The sequence below is a fragment of the Vanellus vanellus genome, assembly GCF_965231255.1.
Source record: "Vanellus vanellus genome assembly, chromosome: 6".
NCBI lineage: Eukaryota > Metazoa > Chordata > Aves > Charadriiformes > Charadriidae > Vanellus > Vanellus vanellus.
Window position 1 is genome coordinate 31,446,486 of NC_138911.1, and position 19,410 is coordinate 31,465,895.

The window sequence follows — 19,410 nt, forward strand, 5'->3', positions numbered from 1 at the left end:
TAGCCCAGAGCAGGAGGAGTCAGCCCAGGCCACATACAGAGCTGGGCTTTCCTCCCCTGTCCTGAGAGTAAAGCAGATCAGTGGGAGGTTTATTCTAGAAAGTCAAATGCCCCTACACCTATTTCTATGTGTATGTTATTCACGTTTCCAAGCTGAAACTCAGAGCACCACCACCGAGCCCAGGTTTGCAATAAACTCAACAGCACAGTTCTGGCTGAGAAAAAAGAAATTATCTGCTGAGCCTTCCTAGAGTGAGTGATATTTAAACTGTAGCATCTCAGAACAGACAACAGCGTTGGTATATTAATCTAAATTACCCCGAACATTCAGGAAGGGCTAAAAGTATTCTTCCATTTTGTCTTAAGCTTTCTGTGAAGCATTGCTTCTGCATTTCACTCCAATGCTGACTGCAGTCAAGTAGAAACCAAACTGACCCAACCAGAAATTTGTCTAAGGTCTACTGGGATAAAACAGCTACAGCAACGTGACGTTACAGCTGCACCCCCAGAGCTAGTAATCTCATAGCACCCGAACACTAATTTTATGTGCATCGAGCTGTTTCTCGTGGCCAGAGTCCTTTGCATTTAAGTGGAAAGTGCTCCCCAGGATTACAAATGCTCATCGCTCATTTGTGCCTCGGTTGAACCAGTTCAAGCTGGTCTCCAAACGCTTCAGGGATGATTTTTTTTTAAGAGTACTTCTCTCTTGTGCTTCTATGAAGAACTGGTCTCTCCCTCTTTCATGCTGATTACCTGCCTTCTCTATAAAGTCACAGCACCCTTGCATTCCCAGTGTCATCTTGTTCTGGGAACGAAAGCGACTACCCCTTAAGCAAAGAGCTGGATTAGCTACAGCAAGGCATACGGGGGAGGAAAAAGAAGTTTGCAATAAACTTGAAGGTAGTGGGTCTCCCACCTTTGAACAGTTACACCCACTACGCTCTCTCCAATTCACCCTCTTGAGCTTTCCAGCAGGGCAGAGCTCCCAGAAGAGTTTCGTGCAGTGAAAGGACAGACTTCCAGTCTTGCAATGGGTCACCTGTACCTCCGTGTGGCCGCGGAGGTGTCTGTCACCCGCGGTGACGAGGAGGGCCGGCCTGTGGCTGGTAGCGCGAGCAGCTAGCGCAGCAGAAGCTGGAGTAGTACTCGTTACTGCAGAGCTGGGCCTGCAGGATCAGGTCACAGTTGGCCAGGTGTGGCTGGTCCACACACTCCCTGCTCAGGTCCGCGACGTGGTTCACAGTAGCTGCGGCCAAGCAAAAGGTGAAGCAGCTGTAAATCCACCGCCAGGGCTCAGCCTCACAGGTGCTGTTTCCCTCCCAAAAGGCACAGCATGTTCCTGCTTTCTCCACCCTGCCAGTTCTAAATTCAGTCCAAAATCAAGGATGAGAGAAACTGGCACCCCCGGTGAGTTACAGGAGGAGAATGCAGTTTCTGGGGCTGATCTTCTGCAATCTCCTTGAGCTGGATGGCATCCAGAGTCCAAATACAAATCTTGCAGCCAACTATTTGGTCAACCAACTATGGCATTTTGGCCTCGGGAAGTTAATTAGTCTCCCAGCACCCTGGTAGGGGACGGGGTAGGGGTGTGTTTCCACCATCCTGCTTATTCACCTGAGGAAAGCAGGGCTCCTGGGGTAGCACAGCCCAGAGGCTCCTGCTGCTCCCCAAAGCCTGGGGTTGGCGGTGGATGGGCACAGGCGATGGGCAGACTTATATCAGCAGCCAAGAGGCAGGTGCCATGCCGGGAGAAGAGAGAAGGACAGGTTGTACTCACTGCTAGGCTTGCTCCTCAGCACTTTCACCTCCGTGCTGGCACTGACGGAGTTGATGCTGCTGTAGGCGCTGCACGTGTAGGATCCCTCGTCAGCTTCTTGAACGTTGCTTATGATCAGGCTTCCGTCCTGGGACAGGTGGATATGGTGGCCATCCGCCCGCATGGGGACTCCGTTCCTGCGGCGGAAAACGTTTTGTATCGCTGTTCCTAACCTTGGGGGCTAAAAGACCGCTCTGTGCTCTTTAGGAACTGATGCTCTGCGAAAGGGGTGAATTTTTACAAATTCAGCAGGAAGGAAGAAGAAATCTTCTTTTGCCATGACCTGGCTCTACAGTTGGGTGCTAACATGAGCCTGAGCGAGTCTGCATCCGTTAGCCCACTGCCTGCGTGGGAGGTAGCTAGCTGTGTGCTCTGTATAAAGACATTGCCCTTTCCGCCATTACACATTTTTGAGGTTTGAGGAACTGAGAGAAAATCCAGGGAGCCTTTCCCTCTCTCCAGGTTGTGTTCTGGCAGCGCTTGTTTGGCTGCCATTGACAGCAGTGCGTACTGCTTGAGAAACATATGGGGTATTGAGCAATGCGCCCTCCTTCCTCTCCCTTAAAAGTTTGTTTAAAAAAAAATGTTTAAAATACCAGCGAGATTGTGTCTGTTCTGTTCCTCCTGGAATACGCTGCGCCCAGCAGGAAAACTGCCTGAATTATGAACTCCTAGTTACCAAGGAAATTAAATTTGTTTCACTGAAAAGAGTTCCATTCACACTCTGAAATGTGCATCATTTTCTTAACTCAAATACCGAACTTATGTGCCGAAGAAAAGCTCTCTTTGTGAGATGGCCCACTTCAGTCCTACCCCTTGGAGTAGAGAGAATTGAACTATTACCAATCCATCACTCTGGATCCTTTGCAAGAAGGCTCCAAAACGCAACTGATTATTTTCAAATAGAGAAAAAAAAAAACACCAAACACTTGCACAAATTCAGAGTTTCCCTATAAACCATCAACAGAAGAGGACAGAGCTTTTCCTTTACCTTTACTAAAACACTTTAAAATCTCCTTTGCTCCCACTTGACAGTAGAGGGAGAGAAGTATTGCAGCTGTGGGAGAAGAGCTGCTGTTATTTTAGGAGCAAAAATGTTTGCTAGGCTTAGGCAGAGAGTTTTATAAAGACCAACTAAGGTCTTCCTCTGATTACTCATTTTAGTTTTTCTATTGTAATGTCACTAGCTTTCCAGCATGCAGCCCTTTTGAACTCCATGAGATCTTAGCTTAACATCTGCTTTCCTCCTCATTTGGCTGGAACATGAGCTTGGTGACCCCCCACACCCCACAGGGACCTTTCCCGGGATTTCTGTGTGGCAGCCAAGTTGTTTTGGAAAGGGTAGGTGATGCTAGTGGAGGCTGAGAACCGTGGGTCTCCCCCTTACCTGGCAGGCATCCTGCATTATTGTTTGGAGGGTAAGTGATGAGGTTAGGGAAGAGAAGGAAAGGGAAGTTCTGTCTCCTTGTTGCTCACCTTGACCACCTTATATTCACATTGTTGCCAGTCACTGTACAGTGAAGCTGAGCAGTCCCTCCCTCAGGTACCGTGATGCTGGGCAGAAGACCAGTGATCCTCAGCTCTCCTAGACCAGAAGAGAAGTAATCGCTAGCAGGAAGCCAATGCCATGCTGCCCCTGGTAGTAGGAGCATTCCCTCATGGGCAAAGTCCAACATATGCTACGATGAGCTAGGAGCCCCTGGGCCTTGAAACAGCATGTTTGGAGCTATGATGCTGTTGCTGTGGGGAATGTGGATTTCCTGAGGGCTTTGGCTCAAGAAAGGGCAAGTAGCAGAAGCCTCAAAGAGCTTTTTTCTCCAGCTGGATACAAGAATGTCACATGCACAGAAAAACCACCTCCTTAGTTGCTCTTGCTCCTATACTCATTCCACACCAGTGTCCCAGAAACAAGGCCCTGAGGATCACTCGTGCTGTGCTATTAGTCCGTCTTCCAAGCTGCCTGGAGCACCATGATCAGCAGACACACACAGATCACCATTGGGTAAAACAACTCACTCTTCCCTTGCCTTCAAGCCACCTGTTAAATATCAGATGTGAAGCCAAGAGGCATGGCCAGACAAGAAACCCACGCTGCCCAGCCCTCCCTGTTTCCTGCTTGTGTGCGCACACATGCATACATCCACCCGTTCAGTACCGAGAGGTCGGAACAGGACCTGGCGCTGGTCCTGGTCACGTCCATTCGAGGCAATGCAGGTGAAGAAGCCCACGTCTTCAGAGCTGACCCGGCTGATCACCAGGGCCCCGTCTGACTGCTGCCTGTGTCTGGGGAACAAAACCAGAAAGCCCCTCAGCCTGTGCCTGGGTCGGAATGGGACTCCAGCCACCAGAGATGAACCTGAGCCTCACGCACAACTGTGTAGTAACACTGAGCAAAGGTTTAGCAGCAGCTCAGTACAACCTGTAATGCAACCCCTGGTCCTCAAATCCCAGCACTGGTGCTGTAGACTCTGGAAAAGCTCACTGCAAGAGGTTTCTGGGAGCAGAGAGGGAGCTGCAGGAGAGCAGCACCAGTAGCTGTGGAAGTTCACTGCAGGCACTCTGATCTCTCTCTTTGCTGTGAACCTCTGCCCTGGCTCACAGACCAGCTGGGTTTTGGCAAGTTTGCTTGCCACGTGTTCTCTTTCTGCTAATCTTGTAGATGAACAAATCTCGGCTTTGGCTCACTCGCAGACCCTCTATCACAGCTGTTCACTCGGGGGTTCAGCGTTCAGCCTTTGATCTGTGAGCGAGGCAAGGGCACGCAGGCAGTACCGTCTGGCCCTACTGGAGGCAGCTGGCCAGCATAAAGCAGGATGGGCCATAGCTGCACGGCCAGCAGCTCCGTCCTCTCAGGGAGGAGACAGGGAAGGGAAGGGAAGGCAAGGCAAAGAGGCGGCTCTCCTCCACAAGAACTTGCCTGTGGGTACGGTGGGAGCCACCTGGGAGCTCACCTGGGAGAGGAGAGGGGCTGCCCATCTTTCTGCCACTCAATGGTGAGAGCTGGTGATGCTTCCACTGTGCAGGGCAGTCTGACTCTCTCCCCGACGTTGGCCTCCACTACTGAGGGCTCGCTCTTATCCATTCTCAATCTGCAAAGTCCACAAGCACAGCAGAAGATGCAAAAATTTCCTCGTTCAGCATTCGACCTTCAGCACAAGGCTTTTTTAATCACAAGCCTTATTTTTCACCTCCGACGGGAAAGGGTGGTCTCTGCACTCCCGTCAAAGCTCTGATACTTGCCATTACCAACATTTGATGTTCAGAAAAGAGCAGCCTCCATCAAATCCCGCTCCAGTTCAGCGCAGCTCGGCGCTGTGCTCCTGCCAGCCAGCTTAACAATTTAGAGACAGCAACCCTCTTTCTTACAGCATCCCTCTGGGTAACAGCCTAGTGAGTGTCACCAATGTGAGCACACGGCATGGTACAAAGTCCCGAACAGGGCACCAAGCAAGTTTTCCCCAAGGTGCTTGTCTGGCACACAAAAACGAGCAGATATTTTTTTAGGGTGTGAAGAGCCCATGGCAATCACCTGACGGCGTGCAAGGCCCAGCAGCCGGCCATCCACTTCCTGCAGCGGAAAGGTTGAGGTCAGGCCCTCACACCACTCATGTCCTCATGCTCTGTGCTCTCTGAGAACTACAGCTAAACACCATTTCAGAAGGGAACTAAACCATGATGTTACCAGAGTCAAATAAAACATCATCTCCCCCACCCCCATTCTCTGACCTGAATTCTTGATCTCAAAAAACAAAACCAAAGAGCCTTAATTCAATGCTCTTAATTCAGTGAATCACTGCTTTCTGCTTTTAGGCAGAAGCAGCTAAGGATGTTGCTGGGGAGTTCAGCAAATTGGCTGGGCTCTAGGTTGTAAACTCAAAAGAAGGGAGGGATCAGATCATGGTCCCTTTTAATGTGGAAACCCAACACGCTGCGTTTAAGGCAAAAATAATTTGCACCCTTTTATTTCTGTGGGGCCTAGAAGCACCAAAGAAACATGCAAGAAGCTACAAAATATGCCACCCAGTACGTGAGTAGATTGTGAACAAACCAGTTAGACTCAAAACTAAATATTTAAAATAAATGGGTGGGGGCTAAAGTAATTGGAGCTTTTTAAAATATACATATGTCTATTTTGTGCTAGTTAAGCAATTCCTATTTGTTTTGCTTTTTTCCAGAACAGGTTTCTCTTTCTGCCTACGCTAACTTGAACAGCTACGGATGCTGCCCCTGATATTTCTCCTTTCCTTTGAACCTAGCTCCTTTGCTGTCAGCCTCCTTCCGTGTATCTGCTCAGAATATGCTTCCTTCAAGAGACCCTCAGGGAGGACAGAAGACAGCTTGCGACTGGGATCTTCTCCCGTTCCTATTGTCAGCAGTTCAGCACTGCTTTGCTTCCCAACCGTGCCCCAGAACAGCTGACCCAGGACCTTTCCAGTCTTCATCTTTTCTACATGAAGAGATGCCATATGGTTCATCAGCTGGGCAGGGTGGACAAACTGTTGCTGTATGTGAACTTACCTGTACGTGAATTGCTGATGCACGGAGGAACCGGCTGCCTGTACAACCTTCCCGCCTCTGGATAGCTCTCGCGGCTGCTGGTTTTCCTTGTGAAGGACCCGACCTCTCTCACCCTCTGCCAGAACAGCGCCCTGGTACTCTATTCAAAATGAAATGCCATATGTGAATAAAAGGACCCTTCTTACTGTGACCTCTTGCGTAGTGTTTCTGTGAGCTTGGGAGAGCTCGCTGAACTGGAGCCAAAGAGCCCTTCAGCCATCTGTTTTCTGGCTGACTAGTGCAGCAAGCCTGCGCTGTCTGCTAATGAGAGTCACAGACCTGCAGGCAAGCAGTTTTAGACTCCTTTCTCTCCTCTGTCAGTGAACATGTTGCAGCATCCTTTAGGCCACGATGCCTTCTGCCCCATGTGCCACTGCTGTGACAAAGTACACTGAAGAGATTAAAGGCTACAGGGTGCCTCTCTGGCCCATCTTTTGAGACGGGTCTTTCATAATTTTTTTGGTTTTGTTTCTCAAATAAGGCACATTTTTCAGAAGAGGGAATCATTTGTTACCCAGCAGGACCTGTTTGGGCAAAACACAAAACACAAATGCACCAGCACAGAGAGCTATGGAAGACTGGTCACATTATAGTGTGAGGTGGAGGGCCCAGGAAACTGCAGAAAAGCCCTCTTCTGAAGCCTCCTTTCTGGGGTCAGGAGGTGGTTGATGGCTCTCGGGGAGGAAGATGTGCCCGCTCTGCTGGAACTGGTGCCGGTTACAGGCAAGCCACAACTCCGGTTACAGGGTGGCACTGCAAGGAAGTGCTTTAACATGAGGCAATACCAAAAGAAGCCCTGCTGCCTCTGCAGTCCCTCTGGGCACCCCTACAGCAGAGGGGACTGACTGCTTTGACTAGCTCTTGGGGCACCACTGCCACGGAGTGAAGGCAATGCTGCTCGCACAGTGCGGCAGCAGAGGAAGGTTGCTCCTGCAGCTGGCTTTATTGTTGTCAATAACCACTAACGCAGAGCCCTGAGCTACCTCTTCGGTCTTAAGTGGAAGATAAGTCACCTATGATCTGGAGCTGAATCTGTCGGCTCTCTGTCCTCCCGTCAGAAATGAGGCACGTGTAAGTCCCGGCGTCCTCCGGCTTGACGTGGCTGATTACTAAGGAGCTGTCGGACTGGTAGGTGTGCCTGTAACAGGAGCAAGGATTAACCGCCCCTGCCTGGCCACGGGCAGCAACTGGCCACAGCAGAGCGGCCCTTCATGCTGATGTCGCATAAACCATCACCATGGAGTGTCCTCCCTGGCTTAGAAAACAACAAAACCCTGTTGACCACAGAGGGGTCACAGGCAGGGGAAATAACTGCAGCAGAAGGGAGGTCAGGAACAGAGAGGAAACTGAGATGGGGAAAACAGGGAACTGCTTTCAGCAGCCCTCTCCCATGAGGCAGAAAACTGCCCTTCCAGGCAGGAGCTCAAAACCCAGCAGTCATCTGCAAACAGAAAAGCAGAACTGGGCTTTTCTTAACTGTGATTTTCATAACACAAAGTGACTGTCTGGCTCCAGACTGTTGCTGGAAACAGACTTCCCAGGAAAAACTGTCTTTAAAAGTAGTTTTTTAAAAAAAACCTTATCTTAGATAGGAGTGCCAGAAACTTCCAGCCAGAAGAACTCTGAGTTATTTGGCTACAAGTTTCACCCTGGACTACTGACTCACTGCTGCCCCAAGATGAATCCAACAGGGACAATGTTTTTCTGTATCACTACCCACACGTCAGCTTCCACCAGCGTCATGTTATGGGACAGCACTTGTTCTGCCCCGTAACACTAGCCAATACCTCAATACTATTGTGGACTGAATCTGTTTCTGCTGTGTACAGACCAGGTGAACAGTTCATGCTCTTGGGTCAATACATGGGCTTGTTTATTTATTCATGTGTCCCCCCCCTTTTATTTTTTTTTTTAAGAATGTTAACAGTAAGATGACAAAGAAAGCAGGCAAGCATATTTGGCATTCTCCCCAGCAGGAAGCCCATCTGCTCTACAACGAAGGGAGCTGAGCTCACCTGTCAGAGGAGACTGGTCGGCCATCCTTCATCCACTCCATTCTGGAGAAGGGGGACATGCCTGTCTTGCAGACCAGCTGGATGTTTTGTCCCACGGCTGCTGTCACGAGAGAGGGCTTGGCTTCCTCCAGAATGGCTCTGAAAGAGAAAGTGATTCCATTGGCACCTTTGCTGCCCTCCTCTCCTCTGGGTCCTCTAATTTGACTCTGGTTAAGTCACAACCACAGGGCAAAGCAGGACCGGCTGCCCATTAAGCTCTGAGCAGATGCACCAGGCAACACGTGAGGAGTGCCGTCCCACATGGCAAAGACTGCTCTGGACAGACTGAAAGCTGCAGTATCTCCAGGAAGAGAGAGAGTCCTACAACCCCTCTTTTCTGAAGGAACTAGGTTCAGCTCAGCGGGTAGATGCAGGTCTGGTGCAGACACACTTAGACCTAGCTTTATGCACTCCTGATTTTCAGGGTGACACTGTCTGGATCCTGACCCAAACTCTGCATCTTAAAAGTCTTCCCTAGAACAATCCACTGCTGTTCCATGCAGTGCTGTGATAAAGGCTCTGAAGTCAGAGAGTCAGCAACATTTGTTGGTTGGAACAAGAAAAGCACCTATGGATTCGCTTTCACGGTGTAAGAATGCCTCCCAGACAAAGATCGCAGGATCCTGCAGTCTTTTCCATACATGGTACTTCCAGTGCTGTCAGAGAGCAGGGAGAGTGCAAGGAAAGAGACAGCAGATAACTCCAGGGCCCGAATAACTTGATTCACTAAAAGGCCACGTGTATAGCCAATCCACTTCATGGTATTCCCAGTTAGCTGGTCCCAGCTGGGGCAACACTTTCACTCCAGAGGAAGATGCACTGATGCATCACAATGAGCTGGCAGAACAGGATTAAAAAAAAACCCAAATAAATAAAAAAAAAAACAAACATCACCTGTGCAGAGCCCGTGCTGGGAACGAGTCTGCAGATGCCTGCTGCGCAAGTCCTTCCGTCATGGAAACGTCTGCTCCGAAAGCCTTATGCCACTGCTTGCCTTCAAGGAGCAGCACCTGCTGGCCACCGCCGCTCTGCCTCTCTGAGGGCCCAGGCACTGCTGTCTCCCATGAGCGCAGCCGGCTCAGGCTGTCCAGGCTGCTTTGCTGGGTGCCCCAGCGCTGGCTCTCCAGCACACCAGCCCTTGGCAAAGACTCTGGCAGCACCTCACTTCTCCAGCTGTCCTGTCTATGGCTGTTTTGTGTGGGGTGTGAAGCCCCATAGGCTCTTCCTTCTTGGCTGTGACTTGCAGACCCTCGCAGGGGTGGCTGCTGCTGACTCTGAGCATCCCCCGTACGAGAGCGGGAGACAGTATGCTGATGTTGTAGGGCTCCTGTGCCAGAAGAGGGCTGGTGCTCCGGAGGACTGACCCCCCCAGAGCTGTGGCACGCTCTCATGCACTCCTCCTCCGAGGCAAAGCTGTTTTTATTGCCATGACAGCCACCGTACCAAAACCGGTTGCACTTGCCAACAACAGCCACAAAGTACCAGCGGGTGGTCCAGTTCGTGCAGGGTCCGTGGGCGCTGGGCAGCAGGCATATGACAGGATACGCTACCAAAAAGAGCGGAACAGAGGGAGATGTGAGGGTCATGAAGCACAAAGGTCCAGGTGCTTCAAGCCACTTACCTAGATGATCTGGCGGGAGTTGTGTGGCAGAGGTGGGAAAGTAAGACACCCGAGTTCCACACCCAGATCTGCTTTGAAATTGGGCAGCTGCTCACATGTTTCTTTCTGTCCCAGTTTTGCCACTGATGGAAGGAGAACCAACCTCAGAGAAATTTCAGAATCTAGATACTAGGCAGATGCTTTGCGGCCTTTCTCGGGGAATCACGCAGCTGCAAGGTTGGCTCTGGGGCTTCCTCTCCTGCAAGGGGCACGTGGCTGCCGTTTGCACATTTCCAGCCCACTGAGCAAGTGGATTAGACCCGGTTGTGAAGCCCCGTGCATTACAGAATACCCTTCTACGAACTGATATAAAGAGGAGCACAGCCCTATGTGACTAGAAACTGAGCCCTGTGCCCCGAGTCACAGGTATCACAGCCGCGTGCTGGCAAACACTGGATGCAGGGCTCCGGCCGAGGGGTCCTTTGCCAAGCTGTGGTTGGGCAGAAAGGATCCAGAGAGCTTTCCCTTTCCCCAGGGCAGTCCCACAGGGCTGGCCACCAAGCAATCCCTTTGCTGCGGCAAAAGGGCAAGGCAATGCAGCAGCAACGTGCCGGTAGAGGGTACAGCTGGGAAGGAGAAGGAGCAGAGACGCTTTTGCCGAGCAGCTCCAGCACCCGCATGGTACAGCAGGCACTGTATTGAACTCTGGTGGCTGAAAGCATCCACGCAGCCCTGAGCAACACCTCCATCCTTAGCTGTAACACTCTTTCCACAGCTGTCTATGGGCTGTCCGAAGGCTGAGCGTGGCCCTGAGTCCTCAGAGAGGCCCTACTTCTCCTAAACCCAGGTAACTAATTTGGAGCACTCCAGGCTGCATCAAGGTGTCTTCCCAGGGGCAAACAGCTCCCCAGAAGTCCTACAGGCTGACAGAGATCACACAAAGACACTTCACTCTGAGCAGAGGACAACAAGAATTTCTGTGGTAGCTGACAGAACTGAACCATCTGGCTGCTTTCCTACACTCCCTCCCACCTTCCACTGCCCCAACCACCAGTCAGAATTTCTTTCTAAAGAGATCATTTACTACGTTTTACAGAGCAGAGCCTCTACACAGGAAGCTTCTATGCGCTACTGGATTCTGCAGGACTCTTCCTATGTTTCTAAACCAAGAAGCCAAAGCGTCACTTACGGTAGTTGAGCCTATTGAGACATCCTTCCCCTTGAGGACCTGAAGCTGAAGCGACATTGTCAAAACAGCAGCCGTACATGGAACTGCGGCACTCGCCCGAGGGGTGCTGCTGGGACAAGGCTTGGCTTGCCTTAGAGACAGGAATTGAAAGCCAAAAGTTATCATGCACACACGAGGACAGTAGCACATGCAAGGCACTGTGTCCAAGCTGCCAGCTGCAGAAGGCCAGCTGTTAGAGGAACCACTGGGTTTTTTTGTTTGCCTCCTGGAGGCTTTCATGCTGGGAAGGGGTGGGAAATTCGGCTGTCAGCCATGGAGCCAGGGCTGCCCATCTCTGCAAGACAGACCTAACCAGCATGGGGGCAGGCCGGTTTATTCCACTGGCCCCACCACACACCCCAAGCTACAAAAGGAATTACCGCCCCGACTACTTTGCCCTCAATTAATCTGCAGTTGATGAACAAAGGCAATTAATAGTGGCCATGTTTTTCCCACTTTTTTCCTCCTAGAAATTGGATGGCAAGTTTCTGACCGACAGGAATTTGATTACTTAGGATTATTCTATCAGTTCTACATAGGATGGTCAGTCTTCTACTTCTCAGATATCTCCCAAGCACCCACTCTGTCCCTGGCTTACAGAGGACCACAGGTGGATGCCCCAGACTGAACAGGAGTGAACTGGGCCGAAGGGCTTGATGACATGCCTGGAGTATTGGTTCTCCAGCTTTACTGGCAGAGATGAAGCACAACAGAAACCCACAAGCTGAGTCACTGGGGTCAAATCTGAATCTTCATATCTGACGGACTCCTAAAATGCAAAGAGCTTTTGTACTTACTGTTGGAGCTGCCACAGTGGGCTGATTTCTGCTCACTTGAACATCACGGTAATATTGTGGGCATCCCATGTTGTTTGGACCCTGGGCAGCTGATACTCCGTCAGGACAACATCCATACCTACAGGCAGAAGGCAGAAGGGCTGCAGCAATACCTGACCTGCCCGGCTCAACAGGCACAGGCTGTACATTTCAGGAAGCCCCCAGGGAAGGCAATGCCTCCCTGCTCAGGCCCATCTACTTCCAGCTACCTGCTTTGGTGACAGGTGCTGAAGGGACAACCTCTCCCCAAAGGACCTGAAGCCAGAGTGTGCCCATCTGGACAGCAGCCGTGTGGGCTCCGATGACAGTCCTGAGAGCCAGTCCCTGCAGCGGCATCCTGAGAGAAGCTGAGCTGATGGGAACCCGAAGAGCGTGACTGGGATTCCCAGCGAACAGGCAACAAGTTGATGCCGTGGTCCTTGGTGGATGGGATGTGGCGATTCCCAGAGGTACTATGGATCATGGAGGTCCCAGGGAGCATCCTTTCATCACCAGAATCTGGGGAGAGAACTCCTTAAAGCATGTAGGTGAACATCAAAATCTGGTCAGTTTTCCTCATCTCTCCTCTCTTTCACCTGCCCAGGGCTACAGGACAGGCTTTTCTGTATCAGGATTTCATTTGAATATGTCTCTCCTGGCCTACTGTTATGGGTTTGGTTGTTCTGAGGTTCTTTTGCTCACTGTCCTGTCACATGAGAAACCACTTGCCACATTACTGTGGTCCCCCTCACATGATCCTTTCTTCTTCTATCATCTGCTTTGGGTAGTAGTTCTCTCAGCCAGTGCTTAAGTCATGCTGCCAGAATGTGGGATCTATATACTGTACAGTCTCTTCTGCAGGGACAGATTCAGATACTGCTCTCTATCAGTGTAAAAGAATCTACATTTTGTCCCTGGCTCCATGAATTTCTAGAAGCTCATGAAAAGAATGAGAGAAATAAAGAAAAGCAGGAACCTTCCCCCTACCACACCCTATTTCAAGTCCACCATCATCAAAACCTCAAGCTAACAAAATTCTTCCAAACCTGTGACAGGGCTGTTTGGGTTGTAACGTGTCAGCAAGGACTGGCGAGTGACATCATATCCCATAGTGTCCTGCATACTGGGGACCTCTGCAAAGAGAGACGTACACAAAATAAGTGCAGTTAGTCCAACCCTACATTCTAATAATTGCAAATGCATCCAGGAGTCAACAGGAGACTGAAGTTAATGAAAATGTTTCTCTTCTCCTGGAAGAGCAGCTGAGCAGCAATTGGATTTGATTGGATTGTCAGGACAGTGACCCGAGATGTGCAGGCAGACAAAAGTCAACATTTCAGCTCTGGGATGAAGACAAGACACAGACAGCAAGCAAAACCTTCTGAGTGGTTGTGCCTCCTTTATAGCTGGTCCACTGAGGGATGAGAGCTGGCTATAGCTTTTAGCTACCGAGCCTGCCCAGGTCATCATCCCTCTTGACTGGAAGTCCTAGGGTCAGCCTACAGCACACACTGGGACAGAGCCATCACAGAATACTGAACTCAAGATGGACACAGACCAATGTTATTCCCAAGCCTGTTACACGCATTTCAAATAGCACAGGTACTGGGACTCTGAAGATGCCATGGTTATGTGCACAAAACAAATGCACAGGATGGAGACAGGCAGGCAAGAGCTGGGAATTTCTACTCCTAAACAAAAGCATCTCAGGACAAGATAGGTGTGCAGCAATACCACTCACGCTGCGGCAGGTAGCAGGGCTGTGTGTTGCAGCTACCCAGGGTGGCTGGTTTCTGTGGCTGGATGGCTTTGCATGTCTCGGGACTGTAGAATTTGGAGTCGCCGTCAGCGCAGATGACTTGGCGCGTCCGGATGCCCGAATTGCAGCTCTTCGAACACTTGAGCACAGAGACAAGGCAAGTGAGCAGGCGGCAGAGGCCGAATGCAGAAACCCCACAGACCAGAAGTGGGGAACAGCTGCACAATTAGCCGCAGGCTGAGCACAGCTTCCTCCACCAAGATAAGGCAAACAATACTTCAGCTGAGCAATTACAGAACTGTACTTCAAACCACTGTACCAAATGTCACACCTGGCCCTGAAGCATGAGGCCCCAAGCCATGCTTGGCCTGTAACATCTAGATGAGCTGCTGTTACCCGCAGTGGTGGGGCAGGGAGTTGGAATAAACAACTGGCGTGAATCGTTTCAGCCCAGTCTGAAGGCATCTCAGTGCTACAGGGGTCCACCAGCTGTGAGAGGGTCAGTTTTGAACAATGTGTTCAAGAACAACAGTTTACAATGGGAAAGCAAACTGATGGCTTTCTTGTAAGGAGCTAACTGGAGTTCCTCTCACTGGAAACTGGGGATGAAGAGGGAGCAATGAGCAGCAGCTCAATGGAGGGGAGAGGATGAGGTATGTGTGCAACCCACCTGCTTGTGGCAAGCTCTACAAACGTTGGGAGAGTATTTCTCTCTCTTCTCTTATTCAGATGCAGGTAGGAACTCTATTCTGATATCGGAAAGCCGGGGGCCAGGAAAGATCAGATTAAGGTATGTGAGTTTTTTAATTTTTATTAGAACTTGGCCTGCATCTCATGAAGAACCAGAGGTAACATGTGTTAACTTACAAGCAGCTGCTCTGGCTAGCACAGAAAAAAAAAGGTGTGTTTGGAAGTCACCTGATGCATTGGATCTACCCCCGTCTCCTCCCCCCCGGCGCTTTTTCCAGGCTGAACGCAGTCTGGCTTCCTCCACAAAGATACGACTAATCCAGCTGAAGCACAGTTTATCTGAACAATTACAAAAATGTACTTTAAACCATATCACCAAACGCGATGACCAGTCCTGAAGCCTGGAGCTCTAAGCCGTACTCCACCAGAGTGCTGTTCTACTATGCACAGCGATGGAGCAAAGAATTGGGAATAAGCAGCAAGAGTAGATTGCTTCAGCTTATTGGCTGCATTTTGCCACTGTCACTGAAACTATAATCCCCCCCTCGGAAGGCTTTATTTTTGCAGCAGCTGCATACAAAGCAGGCAGCAGATTAACTGGAGCATCACTAGTGCCAGTTACAAGGCAACTGCGCGCCAAGGGACTGGTAATGAAGCAGTACATGCTCCCAGCCTCAGCCAACGTGCAGACTGCACGGATCAAAGCTTGTTTGTGAGGAGCACAGCAATATAATCAGTTATTTCCAAGGCATGCAAGGGCGATGCTCACCAGGCCCCAGTCTCCAATGTGCCAGCCGATTTCCTGGATGCAGTTCTCCTTAAGGCAGGGCTGGGTGGCCGAAGGCTTTGGCTCCATTAGGCAAGCGAAGTCCTGAGCCGGAGAGCCCTGCTGCGTTCTGCAGGTGACGGTCCGGGTCTGGACCCCTTCTCCACAGCTGGCTGAGCACTGCAGAAAGGGGGACAGCAATTACAAGGAAGCACCTGGTTTCCACTTGCATTTCCAGGCTGTGCTCCCTAACATTAGGGCAGAGCACCATTTTGAGATTGACTAAACCAACCAACCAACTATCATTAAAATCATCTTCTGGGATGCGAGTTAGCAGAGTAGTTGTTTATGCTGTAGAAGAGACAATAAGGCATGGTTGATAGGGTCTGGGAGATCTGGAGGTCACTGGATCATATTGGCCTAGTCATTTCATTTCTCTTGATCTCTACCAAAGACGACATGGAGAACGATTTTGGAAAAATATCAATACTGCAGAATACATTGAGAACAATAAATGGCAGGAAATACCTGGAACCTTTTGTTGTTTACTCATCCAAGGTAAAGGGTTCAAGGGAAGACAAAAAGATTAGGTGCTTGTGTTGCCCATGTCTTCTGTCTGAAGGCCTTGTGTTCCATTTTTACAGTGTGGATCTGTGAGACAACTTCTATACTAGTAACTGGTTTGCAACATTTTCAATGCCCTCTTAAATTCACAGTGGTGTTTCCTGGAATCCAGCCTATTTCTCCATGAATTACCAAGGTCTCTTACAGAGAGCATTAACCTGGGGACAGTCTGAATTATTTTACATGAGCTTCCCAGCTGAGTTTCAGCCAGTCATTTACTAGAGTGACCTTTTATTTCTGAGAGTACACGAAACACAGTCACTTTTAAGAACCCTGGAATGAATCACTTAGGAATCAGTTTGTAAGAACACGACACTTGGTGCTTTCCCCACACAGTGCTTTTACTCCGCAACCCTGAAGTCATCTCAGTTTTCACACCTCACATCTCACAAGACAGGCAAAAAAAAAAAACCAACCAAAAAGGACTTTACAGCCTGGGTTATCATGTCTCAAAGTTACATTTTTTGATGCTGCACCGCTCAGACAAAGCACGACAAGACTGTAAGTCAAATGTTGCAAGCCTGCATGTACTTCTTTGAAAAGAGGAAAAGTCACTTGTGCTTTAGGGACTGAGTAGACACTACCTTTACTTTCTGCCTGGCTGGCAATGCTGAGCACATACAGTTTGAATGGTTTCCTCTCCTGGAGATACAAGTGCACACAGGCATCAAAAAATGCACCGCACAGCTGCGTTAGGAGAAGCCCTGCACTGACACACAGCAAGCAGCAGGTCACCAGTGTTTCTGGCTTACCAACTGTTGTGATTGTACTACTGCTGTCCAGGGCTAGGAATGCTGAGGCAGCAATATCCATGGAAATAAAACAGCACAGGCAGCAGCCATGAGCTCCTGTTTTAAGGAGGAGGGAGTGTTACTGCACATCATCAGCTGATGGACAGCACCTCTCGTGCCTGCTCATAAAAATACAGGAGCGGGGAAGGGACTGGGAAACCAGAGAAGAGGGAATATACAATGAGAAGAACAGGGGTGCAGGGGCACACACAGTTTTGAGGAACAGGGATGTGTTTATAGAAGGTCATAGTAGCTAGCTAGAGAACTTGCTTGGAGGACTGCAGGGGCAAGTCCTATACTTCTGCACACCACCTATCCAGGAACACACACCTTTTGCAGTCCCAGAAGAGGAACCTGGCTCTTTATCCCCAAGCTTTGGCAGGTCCTCCTTCAGTACGTGCCGAGCGGCAGGTGCTTCGCGCACACGAACTCACCTCTGACCAGGGCCCCGTGCTCCATGTCGCACACTGTCTCATGTTGCAGGGCTGACTGCTGCGAGGCTGCTGGGCGAAGGCCATGCACTCAGCATTGTCCACCACCCCTTGGGAGCTCTGACCGTCGAATGCCACGCAGTAAACTGAGCGAGTCTGGGTGCCCCCACCGCAGGTGGCCGAGCAGGATCCCCACTCCCCTGTTTTCCACCTGCAGGTCACAGAATCAAGCGAACAAATGTAAGCCCAGCTACACTTCCCAGAGGCACAGGGGGGGTCAGTGCCTCTGTAATCAGACAGGGAAAACGTCCCTTTGTGGAATAGAGCAGAGGTGAGTTCCCATTTGACCAAGCGCTGCCCAGCTTAGTTGGCAATGTAGAGCATGAGTCCCACTCCAGAGACAAACCCCCAACTACAAAACACTCATTTCTATGGAAGTGCAGAGCTCTCCCAGAAGGAGAAGATTTCTCTCCATGTCTTTTGGTTTTGATGTCTGCAAAAAATGTCATGCCTGAATGGAACACCAAAGAAAAAAAAAAAAAAGGAAGAAAATAAGAAAACAATCCAGATCAGCTAAAAGAAAAGCAACCTGCACCAGTCTAACCACCCATTACACTCCAGCCACTATCAGAAACAGTAAAACAAAGCCAAGACCTCACTCTGCCTGCACACCACTCCAGACACTCTCAGAAGGGCTTGTGAACTTTTCGCTGACAGCCAGTAGAAAGCTGGTTTATTCCTCTCATTGGCCAAATTCTTTAACAGCAGCATGCACAAAAAAAGCCCCCAAAACTTTAAACAGATTTTGTCCTGTGTTTGGTTGCTGAAGCTGTCCCAGATATGATACACCCTTGCTAAGGGAAGGGGGAACGTCCACCAAACAATCCCACTGTTTGGATGCTAAAATCTCTGCCCTTGTCCACTCCTGTGTCTCAGAGCTGCCCAGGTAGCTGGGATCACAGCTTACATGGCCTGGCTTCAGGGACAACATGATTTCATTCCAAACTCCAGTGAGGCGCACAGTCAAAAGGCACTAGTGATGCAAGGTGGGCTTCATGGTGATCTGCTTGTCAGCTGATACCTCCCCTTGCAGTCAGGTGAGCTCCAGCCAGGGCGTGAAGGCAGTTCACGTTTTGTCCCCAGCCTTTCCAGCTGCTCCCTGGTCTGCCCTCACCACCCCTAAACCGAGTTTCAGCCAATTCCCATTCACACCCTACCAGAAACTACAGCAGACTCGGCCAAGAGAAGACATGTTCATTGCCCTAAGCTACACTTCTTTACTGCTAAAGCTGCAGGTATCAGACCAAAACTGAATGGCCTTTCCTATAAAATAAGATGTTCCCTTTGGAAAGGGAAGAGCTACAGCAAGTAGAAGTCACTTAGAGCGGTGTGTTTGTAGGGCTCCAAAAAAAAAATAATTCATTGATCAAGATTTTTCAGAACATCCAGTGGGACTAAAAAAAACCACCCCAAAACTGTATTCTGTCTCCTGTAAAGCAAATGTACAGTTTTAGAAAGGCTGTGTCAACTGGATGGGCTCACCTACTGCTTCCTTCAATTGTGAGTCAAGGCACTTGTTTCATTTCCTTTGTGAGACAACGTTAACCATAAGGCTGGGACCCTCATCAGAGGGCAAAGCATTGCAAGTCCTAAGCTATTAGTAGTTTGCTGAGGGACAACCATTTTGCTTTTGATCTTTTTTACTTCTCATACCTCTGTGCACTCATATATAGTATATACCTTAGTATATACTATTCTATCTGTCACATCCTTACACTCATCACAGTATTTCTGCCTGTTATAGGGCCCATGCCAAAAAAAGAAGAGCTTTTCAGAAACTCTGAGGCTTTTGCTATGGCATGCTGGCATTCTGGCCAATATTTCAATTGCCCAATCCATCATGCGCTCTTTTCCTTTCTGTTCTTTTATTTATCTTGATAAACCAAACAAAAATTTTCCAGAACATCATCCCTTCACCTCTTTACCCTGGTTCCAGAGAAAAAACAATTCTCAAGATAAGCAGCCAAAAGCTATGAAGAAATTGCCCCCTTCTCAGTCCCATAAGAGTCAAGTTACCAGGAGCACACACAACCACCTAAGCAAAGCTGCCAGCCAGCACCCTCCACCATCATTTTCATGGGCAAGAATCAAAAGCGAAGCACCACCCACTGCTGGCACCAGTGCCAAAGAGGAAAGCCCCCACATTCCCACAGAATTCAGTGGTCAACTATGCGACGAGCAGAAGACAGCAGCTGCCTTCCTGTAACCTCCTTCTCCTTG

At 49.7% G+C, this 19,410-nt stretch overlaps 1 protein-coding gene across 1 annotated transcript in view; it reads right to left on the bottom strand.

Moving 5' to 3' along the window:
* Positions 1-1,069: 1,069 nt before the first annotated feature.
* Positions 1,070-19,410, bottom strand: part of PAPLN (papilin, proteoglycan like sulfated glycoprotein) — a gene marked incomplete at both ends in the record, with an annotated part of 37,504 nt that continues 19,163 nt past the window's right edge. Inside the window, 16 exons of the mRNA XM_082485076.1 lie at positions 1,070-1,245; positions 1,777-1,952; positions 3,292-3,400; positions 3,971-4,098; positions 4,767-4,904; positions 6,334-6,472; positions 7,386-7,510; positions 8,388-8,525; positions 9,321-9,972; positions 11,216-11,345; positions 12,052-12,169; positions 12,300-12,588; positions 13,116-13,202; positions 13,811-13,967; positions 15,288-15,464; positions 17,134-17,341. Coding sequence (XP_082341202.1) covers positions 1,070-1,245; positions 1,777-1,952; positions 3,292-3,400; positions 3,971-4,098; positions 4,767-4,904; positions 6,334-6,472; positions 7,386-7,510; positions 8,388-8,525; positions 9,321-9,972; positions 11,216-11,345; positions 12,052-12,169; positions 12,300-12,588; positions 13,116-13,202; positions 13,811-13,967; positions 15,288-15,464; positions 17,134-17,341 — 2,947 coding nt within the window. The remainder of the gene's footprint in view (positions 1,246-1,776; positions 1,953-3,291; positions 3,401-3,970; positions 4,099-4,766; positions 4,905-6,333; positions 6,473-7,385; positions 7,511-8,387; positions 8,526-9,320; positions 9,973-11,215; positions 11,346-12,051; positions 12,170-12,299; positions 12,589-13,115; positions 13,203-13,810; positions 13,968-15,287; positions 15,465-17,133; positions 17,342-19,410) is intronic.